The 15,469-nt window shown below is 40.7% G+C and overlaps 1 protein-coding gene across 1 annotated transcript; it reads left to right on the plus strand.

The window, feature by feature from the left end:
- Nucleotides 1-128: 128 nt before the first annotated feature.
- LOC143283026 (bcl-2 homologous antagonist/killer-like) lies at nt 129-15,351 on the plus strand. Its single transcript, XM_076589019.1, has 5 exons — nt 129-202; nt 1,388-1,793; nt 3,741-3,890; nt 5,235-5,424; nt 6,692-15,351. The coding sequence occupies exons 2-5, from the start codon at nt 1,528-1,530 to the stop codon at nt 6,803-6,805; spliced, it is 720 nt and encodes a 239-aa protein (XP_076445134.1). The 5' UTR covers nt 129-202; nt 1,388-1,527; the 3' UTR covers nt 6,806-15,351.
- The last annotated feature ends 118 nt before the right edge of the window (nt 15,352-15,469 follow it).

The following is a 15,469-nucleotide window of genomic DNA, read 5'->3' on the forward strand; positions in this document are numbered from 1 at the left end:
TGACTAGAGAATAAAATAGGACACAAACTTTAAAAAGTATCAATTCTTTTTCAACTAAACATGTGATAAACATGCCATGTCAGTTTCATACCAATTGAGAATCAGTATGTTTTTGAGTCTGGCTTAAGCTTATGTCATATCCTAACTTCCGAAGTTTGTTCGTGACATGTTAGGAGCTGTCTCCAGTAACGGGCAGTCTACAGTAAATATATTTATTTGCTATTGACCAAATGACGCACAGGCAAGCTTTTCATCCCTCAGCCAACACTTACCCTTTGTTTGACAATAATGATGTACTTGATAGCATTATCTCTGTCGCAGTGCCCCCTTTTGTCTTGTGTGATTTTGCGGCCGTCATTTTATTGTTGATAGGGCATGATGATGATGATGATGATAATAATAACAGCTGAAAACAAAAAGTCATGCTAAGAGGCTCACTGTTTTCGCAGAAGTGTCTTCTTCCAGTCGTCACTTCAGTCCATGTTTTTTTTTTTAACTCTCGAACTGGGCATGCTTGCTGCCTTCGAAGTTCGATGTCAAATAAACTCATTTCAACGCAACATGGAGTATAATACAAACTCCTTTTCAACGCAGTCACTTTGATTAGATTTCGATTCTTATATGATCTGTTGTTTTCGTACACACGCATGTACAGACGTGAAAACAAACACACACAGACACACCCTCAGACCCGCACACACACACACACATTCACACACACACACACACACACACACACACACACACACACACACACACACACACACATTCACACACACACACACACACACACACATACACACACACACATCCACATGTACACATACTTGTGTACACAGTTACATACAGAATGTATGAATTCTATATTAATATGTTTACATACAAATGCACATACATAACAGTCATATTAAAAGCAACAATCACATTCAGTATTAACAGTATACATGTATGACAGTCAGTTGTGTCTGACTATGACTATCAGAACAGCGGAGGAGGCAACTGTTGTCCCAACTATCTGGGTTAGAATTTGATTATAGTGGGGAGCATCTGTCTCAAATTACATCCCCACTCTCTCAACCAAGAGTGCTTTAGGACAGAAGGTGTTGGGATGATCCCACAAGGCCATTTTCAGAATCATGACATTTTAATGATATTAATATGCATAGCTTTCAAGTTTATTTATTTGAATGGCCATTAGTATCTTCTTTTTGTTGTAGTTTGTACATTCCAGAAGCAGAACAAACAAGGTGGCGAAAATGGGATGTGCAGTGTGTGTGTGCGTGCGCTTTCTTGTTTGCACGTGTTTGTGTGTGTTTCTGTGTGAAACACTTATAGTGAATATTGCTTTGCAATATATTTAATGACCATTGACATTACTATTGTACAGGTCACACCAACCTGCCCAATCTTGACACTGTGACTGGGAGTGATGACAGATCAACGCAGCCACCCATGTGAATGTGACTGACTCGGTGCTCTGCAGATAGCGTCTATGCTGAAGTAAAATAATCAGAAGATATTCTGAGAATGGCATCCTGGGATGGAAGCTCACATTCTCAGAATGATGGGGAAGAGAAGGACAGTTTTCTTAAACCTTCCCCGTCACAGGTGATGCTAACTCCTCGTCCTCCAGATGAGATTTCCCCTGACTCAGAAGAGAATGTGAAAGAACAGACTGAGGATGTTTTCCGAAACTTTGTGTATCAGCGGTACAGGAATGACAACATTCAACAGCCCTATGAGAACACTCCTGTAGACCCTGAAATTACTAACCTGCCAAGAATTCCTGACAGGTTTGTGTCATGGGAAGTGAGTTTTAAGGGTGTGTGTGTGCGTGTGTGTTTTCTTCAGTTTAACGTCTATTCACTGTAAGTGTTTTTAGACGGAAAGGAGTAAAGTAGTGTATAAAGGAAAGGGAATGCATGTGAATATTAGTGTAAAAAAAAGAAAAGAAGAAAAAAGTTCATGTTATGTATCGGAGGAAAAGAATATTATAAGAAAAAGTCTAAAGAGGTTGTGGTGTGTATTGAATGAGTTGTCATGGGAAGGAGAATATGTATATGCATATCAACAAGTATTAACCTACAACAATGTAAATATAAATAACAGTATTAAATATAATACATCAAAGGAGGATACCAACTGGACTGGAGTTTAAAATTTCTGAAAACATTCTAAGCAATGAATAATCATTCAAAATCTTTGTGTGTGTGTGTGTGTGTGTGTGTGTGTGTGTGTGTGTGTGTGTGTGTGTGTGTGAAGTGAAGTCAAACGTGTGTGTGCGCTTGTGCATGCTACACTACTACCACCGTGGCTTCTGCTGCTGTTGCCACCACTAATACTCATAGTACTACCGTTATTCTATTACCTTTTTGTGTTGTTTTTTGTTTGAATATATTTTTACATTGTTCAGTGAATGATCACACCAAAGTAAAGCAAGGTAGACTTATGAGCCTTGTCAACTTACAAAATTAGTTTTTCAAGTCTCATAAGGACTAGAAATGTATTGTATTGTATTGTATTGTAATTTGTATTACTCTTTTGTTACAAATTGTGTGAAATTTGGACTGCTTTCCCCATATCACGAGAGCACATCACTATGATGAGAATACAACCCTTTCTCTCTGCCTGCAGGTGTATCTGTTTTCCTATCAAAATGGATTTTTACACAACATTTTGCCAGGGACAACCCTTATGTTGCTGTGGGTTCTTTTACATGCGTTGAGCGCATGCTGCACATGGGACCTCAGTTTATTGTCTCATCCAAATGACTGGTGTCCAGACCACCACTGAAGGGCTAGTGGAGGGAGAGAAATTACTGTGTGGGAACTGAACCAGTGTGCTCAAATTCTCTTGCTTCCTAGGCAGAGTCATCACCTCTAGGCTAACACTCCACTATGTGATAATAATGATAATAATGAAGTGCTCTTGTATAGTGGAGTGATGGCCTGGAGGTAACGCATCCTTAAGGAAGTCAGAGAATCTGAGCGCACTGGTTTGAATCCCAGCAGTCGCCAATATTTTCTCCCCCTCCACTAGACTTTGAGTGGTGGTCTGGACGCTAGTCATTCAGATGAGGCGATAAACTGAGGTCCCGAGTGCAGCCTGCACTTTGCGCACGTAAAAGAACCCACGGCAACAAAAGGGTTGTCCCTGGCAAAATTCTATAGAAAAATCCACTTCAATAGAAAAACATAAACAAATGCATGCAGGAAAAACCACACACACAAAAAAAGGGTGGCGCTGTAGTGTAGCAATGTGCTCTCCCTGGGGAGAGCAGCTCAAATTTCACACAGAGAAATCTGTTGTGACAGAAAGAGTAATACAATATAGCGCTGTTCCCTCACAGAGAGGCTCATAGGGCTTCACAAATTGAATATATCAATAAAGAAGCAACAGTGCTCAAGATAATTCAAATACCAAACAGTCACTCATGGCGCTCCACAAATAACATGAAGCAACAATCATATTGGAAAAAAAGAATCAACCATGAAGAAACAGTCACTGTCCTCCCATCGTGAACCACACACACACACACACACAGACACTCTTACACTCACACAACCACACACAGACACACACACACACACACACACAGAGCACCTCCACCCACCCACACACAACACTGGAAAAAATAGTACATCCATCATATAACAGCAAATAGGACCCAAATCAGACTAAACTGTTGCTCAAGTGCGGTTATGTACCATACATGTACTAATTTCATGCCTTTGGGACAGTTCTTCTGCAGAGATTGGCAGACAGTTGGCAAGGATTGGTGATGACATCAACGAGAAGTACAAGGACACGTTTGACACTTTGATCATTTCCATGAACATTGGTTCCGATGCTGATTCTGCCTATGAAGCTTTTGCTGGAGTGGCGAGAAAGTATGTGATTTGATTCTGTGATGGTGTTTTTGAATTCTTTTTTTTTTTTGTTTATGGTGGTCTTGTTAATTAGTCTGTATGTAAGATTTGTATTCAGTTTCAGTTTTATTTCATCTGTGTATTTTATTACTGTGAGTAGAGAGCATAGCAGTTGTGTGTGTGGGTGTGACAGTGGTGTGGGGGTGTGTGTGCATGTGTGTGTGTATGGGTGTGTGTGTGTGTGTGGGGTGGCGAGGTGGGGGTGTGGGTGTGTGTGTGTTGTGTGCGTGGGTGTGTGGGTGTGGGTGTGTGTGGGTGTGGGTGTGGATGTGTGTGGGTGTGGGTGTGGGTGTGTGTGGGGGTGAGTGTGTGGGTGTGTGTGGGTGTGGGTGTGTGTGTGGATGTGGTTGTGGGTGTGTGTGTGCAGATGCACTTGTGTTAAGAAGCATGAAACAGAAGTGATATTTTTTCATTAAGATTATTAAAAAAAAAAAAAGAACAATGAATTTGATTCCCTTGTACACTTCGGGAGTATGCAGGAAGTGGAGATCATATTCAAATCCTAAAAAAGGTAACAACAGCACTGGTTTATTCTCACTATTATTGTGATGGCTTAGAACGGGGACCATAATAGGCATTTCATTTCTTGTGCATTGTTTATATATTTCCAGAGTTCCAGCTTTTATGGAGAAGCATAAGTGGGTTTTGAAATACCTTTCAAGTATACATTCTTAAGTCTGTACTGTCTTCAACAATATTTCCCCTGAGGGAGGACCTAGAGCAGGATTTCTGGTACACCATTGATTTTTCAGGTGTTAGTGTTGTTTCCTTTATGACATTTATAAACCCTTCCCCGTCTACACTTCCACTTGAAGACATCAAGGCTGGTCACAGACACCAGCACAAGACAAAAGTCATATACTGGAGATATATTTAGACTTCACCTCTTTGCTGTTGTATGTGCATTTCTGAGTGTGTGTTGATATGTTTTTCTTTTCCATGCTTGTGCTCAGGAACATGATACAGATAATGAAGAAGGGTTACCAGTATTTCTGCATGCTGTAATAGCTGACTAAAAGTTTCAACTCATGAATGAAGTTCATTGTGCTTGCCAGTTTGTGTGAACTGAGATGATATGGGTGACATTTGTATGAGATATTGTTTGATAATTTGTACCCTTTTCTGGTGCAAAAGAAGATAGATTTGCTGTTCACCAGAATCATGCGCCTTTCTACAGAAATGTATGTCAAAACCACAGTGCATATTCTTTTCATTTACAGTACCTTTTTAAAAAAGATCTGTTATCAGTGTGTGTGTGTGTGTGTGTGTGTGTGTGTGTGTGTGTGTGTGTGTGTGTGTGTGCAGATTGTTTTCAGAAGGTACCAACTGGGGTCGCATCATCACATTACTGTGCTTTGGCTATCGCATGGCCATCAGACTACTGAGATCTCAGGCAGGGAAGTTGTCAGGATTTCTGCGGAGGATTGGACAGTTTTTGCTCAGGTTCCTGGTCACGGAGAAGATCTCCAAGTGGATTGCTGACAACGGAGGCTGGGTGAGAAAGGCTTGTTCTCAGTTTGACATCTGGATTTTTTTCTTCCTGAAAATTTATTTGAGTAATTTACTATCCATTTTAATTACACATACTTAACCGTGACCCAACTAGTGCAGACTCCGGCAGGGAGGTTACCTACTTCCGGGAGGTTATCGGCCGTAGTTTCCTTTTCTCCGCATAGGCGGATAGTAGTTTGCACAGGACAGGAATGTCAGACCCCTGCCGGAGTTTGCACTAGTTGGGTCACGGTAAGTATGTTATTTAAACGTAATTTTAGATAGAAAATTTCCTATTTATACTATCCATATTTTGAAAATGATGAATGATGATAATGGTGATGGAGGGGGTCTGTTTAGGTTTGGTGCCACTATACTTGACTAGGCTGTACTCTCATGAGTCATCCATGGCGTCATCCAGGCTGAAAGATATAGACACCTGGAGCCAGTTGCATTGCTTGTTTCTAACTTTTTGACAGTTACACGTGACTACATGCCTACGTTGACCAAGCAGCGCCATCAGTTAGTTCCATACGACACACTGTTAGTAGCAGGTTACGAACATATATACTAGGCTCTTCCGTTTGAGCAGTGCATCTGGCTCCTGCAGTGTCGGTCAGGAAAAAAATTGAGCAACACTCACAAAGAGGCATCCTTAATTGTGTGGTCTCAACCTTCCAGTTTGAGCTCGCAGCACACTTATCTCTGTGAAGGAGCCAGCCAAAGATGGTGGGGACGGGGATCAAACCCATGTACACCCAGTCCTCAGTCTGTGACACTAACCGCTTCACCATGGTGGCTGTTTTTCTTTTTTGCTTTGTTCTTATGTATGTGTGATCATTTTGTGATCAGTCTGCTTTCAGTCTGAAGAAGGTCTTTTCCTTTGCAGTAGAACTGACACCAGAGAATTCTGCTGTTGAGCAAGCTAGCTCTTGCGCGATAATTTCAAATTGTTTCCCTATTTTGTGGGTACTTACTCAGTGTCGATATTACTGACATTTTGAAGCATAACAAAATTTAAACTCTTTTGCCAGGTGCATGAAAATAACTTGAAATGTTTTCACCTTTTGTTTCTTCTGTGTGTGTGTGTGTGTGTGTGTGTGCGCGCGCGCGCACGCATGTGTGTGTGTGTGTGTGTGTGTGTTTGAGAGAGAGAGCAAGAGAGAGAGAGAGAGGGAGAGAGATTGTACGCATGTGTGTGAAGCACTTCTGGTGTTTAGAACAACAATCAGGTAAACTGCTGTGCTTCTGTGTGGACTGTGTTCCAACAGAGAGCTGCCCTGACGTTTAAACCGACCGTGGGCACCAAGACCATTGCCGCAATTATCAGTCTGGCTGCGGTCACAGTGCTTGCCGTCATCACCTGGAACCGTCACTCACTGTGAGAGAGAGAGAGAATTAGTTTTGACATTTCACTGTCTGCAGATGTGATGTACGGTAGTGTGTGAGTTGTGAGAGAGAGAGAGAGAGAGAGAGAGAGAGAGAGGGGCAGAGAGAGAGAGCGAGAGTAAGAGTGAGAGAGAGAGAGAGATTATGTACCTCATTTTCCTTATCGAAAAATGTTAGGAAGTATACTTTGACAGGAAGCAGTCAGTTGAGTAATGGGTTATTTATGTTTGTGAACATTCTTTTATTTATTTAATTTTTTTTTTTTAAGGTGGAATCAGAGGATGCGTAACAGTTCTGCAAATGAGCAGGATAGTTTCAGCATCCCTGGAAGGCTCTTTCTCTTTTTTTTTCCTTTCTTTTCGTTTTTTCTTTTTCTTTTTTTGTTCCTCCATCATATTTTTTCTCCTTTCTGTTGTCTTTTCTTTCTTTTTTTTTTTCACATTCTTTTTCCTCATATTTTTAATCTGTCTTCTTCCCAGTGGCATGTTCGAACACTTACAAGACCATGCAACATGTGTTACACATACATGGTAGTTTCACACAAAATTATATTGACTGAAAGAGAAGCACGGTACACATACACACACACACACACACACACACACACAGACACACACACACACTCTCTCTCTCTCTCTTTCTATCTCTCTCTCTCCTTTAGTCACTCCTCTCCTGATCCAGAGGAACTACACCCAAGTACAATATGTATGTGCACGCTGGATATTGCCCTCAGAATTTCTTGTGGGTCTGACTCCGTGTTCTGGTATCTTAACGTATATTGATCATAGTTTACGTGGACTGAGCTCTGATTCAAAGATAAGGTCCAGATTTTCGCACTTGCTGTACTTGAATTTGGAGATGGTCAGTTTTGCTATTAACAATATTGTATTGATTTCCTTTCTTTTTCCATCTGTCGGAATGTCCAGTTTTGTTGTACCAAACAGAGCTACTTTTTCATCCATGGGAATCAGCGTATTGTAGCGTGTGAGAATGAATTGTTTCACATGTTTTCCAAAAGGAGGAAAGCTTGGGGCAGGAGTAAAAGGCATGTTCAATGTAACTGGTTTCTTGGCACCAGTTACATCTATTTAATTACACATGCTTAACTGTGACCCACTAGTGCAGACTCCGGCAGGGGTCTGCACTAGTGGGTCACGGTTAAGTATGTGTAATTAAAAGGAAATTTTCTATCTAAAATTACGTTTAATTACACATACTTAACTGTGACCCAACTAGTGCAGACTCCGGCAGGGGTCTGACATTTCTGTCCTGTGCAAACTACTACCCGCCTATGCAGAGAAAATGAGAGAACTACGGCCGATAACCTCCTGGAAGTAGGTAACGTCCCCTTTGTCCCCCTGGCTACTGCCCTCTTTTTCCGGCAGCCATCTCGACACCTGTTCCTGTGCACTTCATACGGCTAAGTTTTTCGCATTTTCTATTTGTCTATCGATTCTTTGGCGTTTCTGTTTTGTGTCCAGTTGTGTCTTCAAACAGGTCGCACAATTATGTAGCTTGATTGGGAGATCGGGCTAAAATTAAGGCATGATCGCAATCGATTCGTGATCAGTCTGGGCCCTTTAGATAGAAAATTTCCTTTTAAGTAACATACTTACCGTGACCCACACTTAAGACCCTCCCGTTCCTCCCCGCTTTCTGTTCTCCCTGCACACTGCGCTGGTTGCGGCGAATTGCCGTAAAAAGAGGGCGCTAGTCAGGGGGTAAAGGGGAGGTTACCGGCAAGCAAAATATTTGTTGGGTAAAATATTGTGCCTGAATTTGAAGTGAAGTAACCTCAGTCGTGATTTTTTGGTACATCCATATGCTAATTTGAAGTAGTCGTTTATATTGATGTCCACTTTACATTTCCAAAACTGAGCTGCACGTATTTCATAGTTTTGTTTTCGGGCGAATGTTTTCCTGATTTGTTTATTTGATAAGGTATTGAGGTTCCCCTATTTTGTTGCAATGTCGTTCAGACTTTCATCATTGTGGACATCATTAGCTGGATGGGGTTTCCATAGTTGTGGAATTGAGTTTATTATGACATTGTATTCAAAAAAGAAGGCCAGGGTCAGCGCCTAATTTACACACAGTTTCTTCATACGTCATTATATTACCGTGCTGCCAAAGGTCCTGCACGACACGGATGCCGCCTTTACTCCATTTGATATAGTGTAGCGCATTTCCTTTGTATTTTATATTTCTGTTACTCCATAACGGTTCTGTTTTTAAGTTTTCTATTGGTCTGTCTTCGTTAAAGATAGCCACTGCTTTTATTAGATAAGCGTACATAAATAAATAAATAATAATTATAAAGAAAAAAAAGGTAGTAGTAGTAGTAGTAGTAGTAGTAGTAGTAGTAGTAATAATAATAATAATAATAATAAATAAATAAATAAAACAACAATGATTTATTCACCTTTTTTTTTTCTCAAGGCCTGACTAAGCGCGTTGGGTTACGCTGCTGGTCGGGCATCTGCTTGGCAGATGTGGTGTAGCGTCTATGGATTTGACCGAAGGCAGTGACGCCTCCTTGAGCTACTGAAACTGAAACTGCTTTTATTACATTGCTCCAAAAGACTGACAGCACTTTTTCCAGGTTTTTAATTTCTTTGGGTAAAACGTTACACTTGAAACTGCTATGACTGTGTTGAAAGGAGGACATGTAGAAAAATCCACGTCAATAGGAAAAACAAATAAAACTGCACGCAGGAAAAAAAAAAGGGTGGCGCTGTAGTATAGCGATGCGCTCTCCCTGGTGAGAGCAGCCCGAATTTCACACAGAGAAATCTGTTGTGATAAAAAGAAATACAAAATACAAAAAATATTGTATCTCGCCAGAATGCTCCAGTGAGCTTTTTGTCTCTTTGAGGAGTGTGGCTGCCCATTTCACCAAGAACATTTGCTGCTGGTGTTTGATGTTGATCATGTTTAAACCACCATCTTTGTTGAGGCTGAGAACGCCTCTTTTATTTTTTCAAATGCTTTCTTATTATTAAACTTTTTTTTTTTTTCCAAAGAAATCTGTACATTAATGTGTTAATGGTGTTAAGAACTTCAATGGGTACAGATGCTACCTGTAGGATGTGAGAGAATTGTGACAGTATGAAAGTTTTTGCAAGAATAACTTAACCATATAGAGACGGGTTTTTGCATATTCATTGTTTTATCACCATAGTTATTTTTTCAACTCTGGATTTCCAGTTTTCTTCGATTTCCGAAATTTCCATTTCTGCTGAGAGTTATATCTCCAGAAGCTTCAGTCAGTCAGATCCCATATGACCCCCCTCCTCTGACATGCTTTCCGTCTCTCTGCCTCCCCGTTGTGTTCCAGCTGAGTCAGGACAGCGGGCCTTTTCTTTTCCAGAAGACTCTGATTTGTGGTAGGGGGAGACACGCTCCTTTCTCTTTTTTTTCTTCTGGTGCTGCTCGCTCGCAGTGCTGTGAGCAGGCTTCGCATGGCTGGTTTCCGGAGTTTTCTTGGCATTGCTGGCACGCGCTGGCAGCTGCACACGTTGTGTAGGTGTGGTGCCGCTCTGAGCACTGGGCATTTTCTCGCACACTTCCTTGAGCTGGTTGGTTTCTTCAGACTGCTCTGCTGCTGCTTGCCTCCTTCTCGGCAGCAGGGGGCACAACAGAGGGGCAGTCACACACTTTGTGTCCCTGTTGTAAACATCCCCTGCACACCACCTCTCCCTCACAGTTTGCTGCCAGATGTCCGTCCTGTAGACGCTTGTTACATTTTATTCGTTTTTGCTTCTGTTCCTTATGACAAAGTGCCGCGGTGAACACGCCGAGTTTCAAGACTGGTCGCAGAGGTGTGTTCGGCACAGAGATAAACACATACCTGCGGCCAGTCTTGAAACGTGTTAGCCATCCATCGGGGTTCCTTTGCTAGCTCATTACGAAGTGAGGACCTAATCTCCACTCCTAGTTTCTGCAGTGTGGCTTCAGTGTCTTTGTTGTCCACACTGAGAGGCACATTGTTTATTATCCATAGTTTAGTGGCTGGTTTCTCATCAGTCTGGTCTCTGATGATGAAAGGATTTTTGTCCAGGAGAGACACAGTTGCTCCCCTGAACAAGAACCCCTCCAACAAGAGTTTGTCTCAGGTTTTATTAGTATACGGATAAATCTGCCACAGACCACGTATGCACTGAGCACTACGGATATTCTCATGCCCACAAAACGCTTTTGCAGCTACACATATATTGTAGACTGTAGGCAGCGACTCGAAGTCTGCCAGTGCCCGCGCTGTAACTGGTGGGGCTGGCGCTGACGCCACCATGGAGGCTGAATCACTGAAAAACTCCTATGAGTTTTCTTTTGCGTTCTCCACACAGAAGATGTTTAGATAAACACAATACACACCACAATACCTCACTCACAGACTGTATTGACGAACATTGATTTGATGCCTGTAGTATATCACTTTCACGTTTTTTTTAGCAAAAATGTATGGAGCACAGGCGATCATGGTCTGCCGACATCGGAGAACAGGCTGGAAGTCCTTTATGAACATTGTTCATGTGTTGTGTTTTAGGATCCAGCTTGTGTGCTTGTGTGTGTGTGTGTGTGTGTGTGTATGTGCATGTGTGTGTTCATGTCCATAGAGGTAAGGTCCCATGAAAACAGAGTTTGTGCAGGTTCCCATTTTAATCAAGGACCTGTCATCTCAAATTTTTTCTTTAGAAAATTCCTGAGAATCTTTCAAGATACAATAAAAGAGTAATTGTCCTGTGTAGGTGTAGGTGGTAGAGTGGAAGAACTGTTGCCATATTTAAGTGTCATATATGAGCGTTTAAAAAATGGACATATTGCTCAATAATTGATTCATCATTCCTGTGAAGCTTTGTGCCCAGTAGACTTATCGTACAGATCTAGAAAATATCAATACATTCAGATCAGCTTTTTTTTCCCCCCTTCTTGGTTAAATATTTTAGATGGTCTGCCAAAGTGTTAGATATGTTTTGCATGTAAATGTATGTATGATAATGAAATGATGGAGAGATGATTTGATGAAGTTTAAATGAATCACAGAGATTGGTGTGGTATTATTTTTTATTTTTCTGATTGGTGAAATATTGTTGACAGCATTATCAGATTCTTGTTATATTTTTGGATTGCACTTTGAGCTGTTGTTTTATCATTGACTGAGTTTGAAACTTGTTCATGATTTCTGTATCATATATCTGATGAGTGTTTTTCATGTATCAGTATTATGTATCAGAAGTTAGTTTAGCATGGTGTGTGATTCAAATTTGTCTTTGTTAAGAATTATTTTCATATTTGGCTGTTGTTTTAAAGAAAGGAGAAGTTGAGTTTTTGTTACATTCAACTGTTGTGTGAAATTGGATACGAATGCTATGCAAGAATTTTACATGAAATGAAAACATACCAAAAAATAGCTTTGTGTCAAACAACATAATCCTGTTTTTCATGAAAAAAAAAACACAATTTTTTTTACCATCTTAAAGAAGATGGCAGCTAGACCTTGCAAATTTTTTTTAATGTAAAACCAAGGCTGAAATGTTATATGCTCAGATCTATTTTTCTTTGTTTTTTGCTGTTTTTTGCATATTAGTCTTATTTCATCAGTCATTTAAAAAATACCCACCTTTTACATATATTATAAGCCAGAAGTGCCTCCATAACACATTTGGCATGTATGCCGGTGTCTGTTATAGAAAATCTCGGTAACATTTTCTACTGTGTCAGTATGCCAGTACTTGTGCCTTTCAACTCTAGGCAGTCTCTTTTCTCCTACGTTTGAGGTGCGAGGGTGTTTTATTTTCATGAATTATATTCTTGGCTCCAGGAATTGATTTTGCTGGTAAGTTGCTCTATATGGATTGTGTCAGTTGAAAAAAAAAAAGTTTTTTTCACCCTCTCAGTTCTTTTCTTTTCTGTTGTTATTAATCTCTTATTTTTCCGTTTATGTACACACACACACACACAGTGCCAAGTTAACTCACACTTTTTTGACAGATTGCTTCTCTTTCTTCATCCCAGAAACTGGTCAGTTGTGTAGGTGTCTTAAAAAAAAGAAAAAAGGTTTTCTGACATATTGCTTATCTTATTTCTTCCCAGAAACTGGCTAGTTGTAACGAAAAAAAAAAAAAAAAAACCCTTAAAAAAGAAAGCTTTCATGACATCTGACCCTGTTGTCTGTAACGGTTACAGAACATCACCCTTGTTTTAACAGCAAATTTGTTAATGTTACTGTTAATTAGAATGCAGAAGCTGCCTGTCACAATCAGTTTCATACAACTGGCTCCATCACCTGGTTAAAAAAACAAAAACAAACCCAAAAACCTGAAATCTGGGACTGCATATATGAACGAATAGAGTCTCCCATGGACGAGTAGGCAGGCAGGCTTATCTGTCGGTGTGTGTCCTCATATGGGAGAAGAGGCCGATTCTGGATGCGCAGCACTTCCCACAGGTGTTGCATATATAGTCCTTAGTAAATATGCATTCTGTACGATAGTACTGAATATTTAGTCAATAGTAAATAGTTATTAAACAAGAGAAAAAGAAATGTTGGAGAGAACAGTATTTGTATGACACATAGTATGACACATTGTCTTGATTCTTCATAGCAGAAGAAGGTAAATTCTCTTTTTTTTTTCCCACGGTTTTAATTTTGTGGATAAAATGTGTGTGGCCAGTTGGAACATTGTCATGATATTTTCTTGAGGTGGGACTTTCAGTATGTCTGTGAGTATTGTGACGATTTCACATGTGCATTATCATGATCTGCAAGATGATATTTGACCACACCAGTCGAGTATATTTGCTCACCTGTTTTCTTCTGTTTGCTCACATGGATGATATTTTTTATTGTCACTGACAAAGGAGTTGTTTGTGTGTGTGTGTGTGTGTGTGTGTGTGTGTGTGTTTGCTTGCTTGCACATGTGAGAGAGGAGAGAGTGCATCACTATATTGTTTTCTTTTGTTGGTGTCTGTTTTTCAGCACATAGTTGATTGAAATTTGTTGAATAACGTGCAAGGAGATGCCTGCACCTGCAGGTTTATTCAAACTATTTAAATCTATTTAAACCTGACATTTTAGATGAGAAATATTGTTGCAGATAGATTTTTGTTTTTGTTAATGCGTTACTGTCTCCTTTTTATTCCCCCCCCCCATTGTCTCATTGAAAAAAAAAGAAAAAGAGTATTTACAAAACAGCCTCAAAGTCTGTGGCCTTTCATGCCCTGCTCTCATGGTGACCTCAGTTTCGATACCCCTCCACTTCTTTACTTGGGGTGAGTCCTGTCAGTGTTGTCAGTGTCGGCAGATTCATGGAGGGCTGTTGTTTGAGGGACGTGGTGGCGGTCTCCACTCTGGGAGGGACGCTCACTCAGTCTGGCTCAGCGACTAAGCCAGCCATTATTGTTGTTAGTAGGGGGCTTAGTAGGTGGTGTCCTAAGTACGTTAAATCAGAACAGGCTGCACTGAACACCACCGAAGTGACTCAGCAGCAGTGAAGGGTCTCCTCTGGTGTGTGGCCTCCTGGCGACCTAACATTGATGGCTCCCTGTGGACTGCCGACGACGCTGGAACTGCGACGGACGAACCCGGGTGTGGCCGTGTATGGGGGAATCTAAATGAGCGGCGTGGGAGTATTGCCACTGAAACGGTGCAGATGATCAGTGGGGCAGCAAAAAAAAAAAAAAAAAAAAAAATCTTTTTAGTGGTGTATGCATGTTCATATGTACTGTGTACATGCGTATACAGTTGCATGTATATGTTGGTACAGGGGGAAGGTGGTCGAATGGTTCAGATGCTTTTCTGCCGGTACAGTATTCATGAGAGTCTGGGGTTCCAGTCTCGGTCTCACCCTATCTCCCAAAGTTTGACTGGAAAATCAAACTGAGCATCTAGTCATTTGAATGACATGGTAGATCTGAATGACTAGCATCCAGACCACCACTCAAGGTCCAGTGAGGACAAAAACCAGTGCGCTCAGATTTCTCTGGCTTCCTAGGCAGACGCAGTGTTACCACTAGGCTAACACTCAACTCCCTGTGTGTGTGTGTGTGTGTGTGTGTGTGTTCTTTGGTTGTTTTGAAATATTGAAAATGAGGGGATATGATATTTTAAAAAATTGGTGATGTTTTCTGTGTGTTTTAGCACCTGATGTTTTTTTGTGTTTATTATTATTATTATTATTTTTTATTTTGTGTGTGTGTGTGTGCGTGTGGAGAGAGAGCATATACGTGTGCACACGTGTGCATGTGCTCAAAAGTTGTGGGATAAGAAAATGTACACAGTTGATTCTGTTCATGTAAAATTATTTTCTCAGTGATTCTTGCTCACCAGATTGCTGTCAGTGTTACTGATTTTATCACTGGTTTGCAACTCTGCATAATTGCCTGAAGAGGATAAAAAAAAATTGATTATGATTAGCATTTATGCAATAATTTATATGTGAGAGTGATTCCTGTGTGTGAACTGGGTACATTTCAAGTTCTGCTGGTGAGCTGGTTTCAGGTACTGACAATCCAATAAAGGAAAGAATGGGCATCAGTGCAGGGGGGGCTTGTGTGTGTGTGTGTGTGTGTGTTGTGTTTGTGTGTGTGCATGTGTTAGTGTTTTTTGCATGTGTATTTGTGTTGTGTGAGTGTGTTTGTGTTTGTGTGTGTGTGTGTGT

The sequence above is a fragment of the Babylonia areolata genome, chromosome 6 (assembly GCF_041734735.1).
Source record: "Babylonia areolata isolate BAREFJ2019XMU chromosome 6, ASM4173473v1, whole genome shotgun sequence".
NCBI classification, from domain to species: Eukaryota; Metazoa; Mollusca; class Gastropoda; order Neogastropoda; family Buccinidae; genus Babylonia; species Babylonia areolata.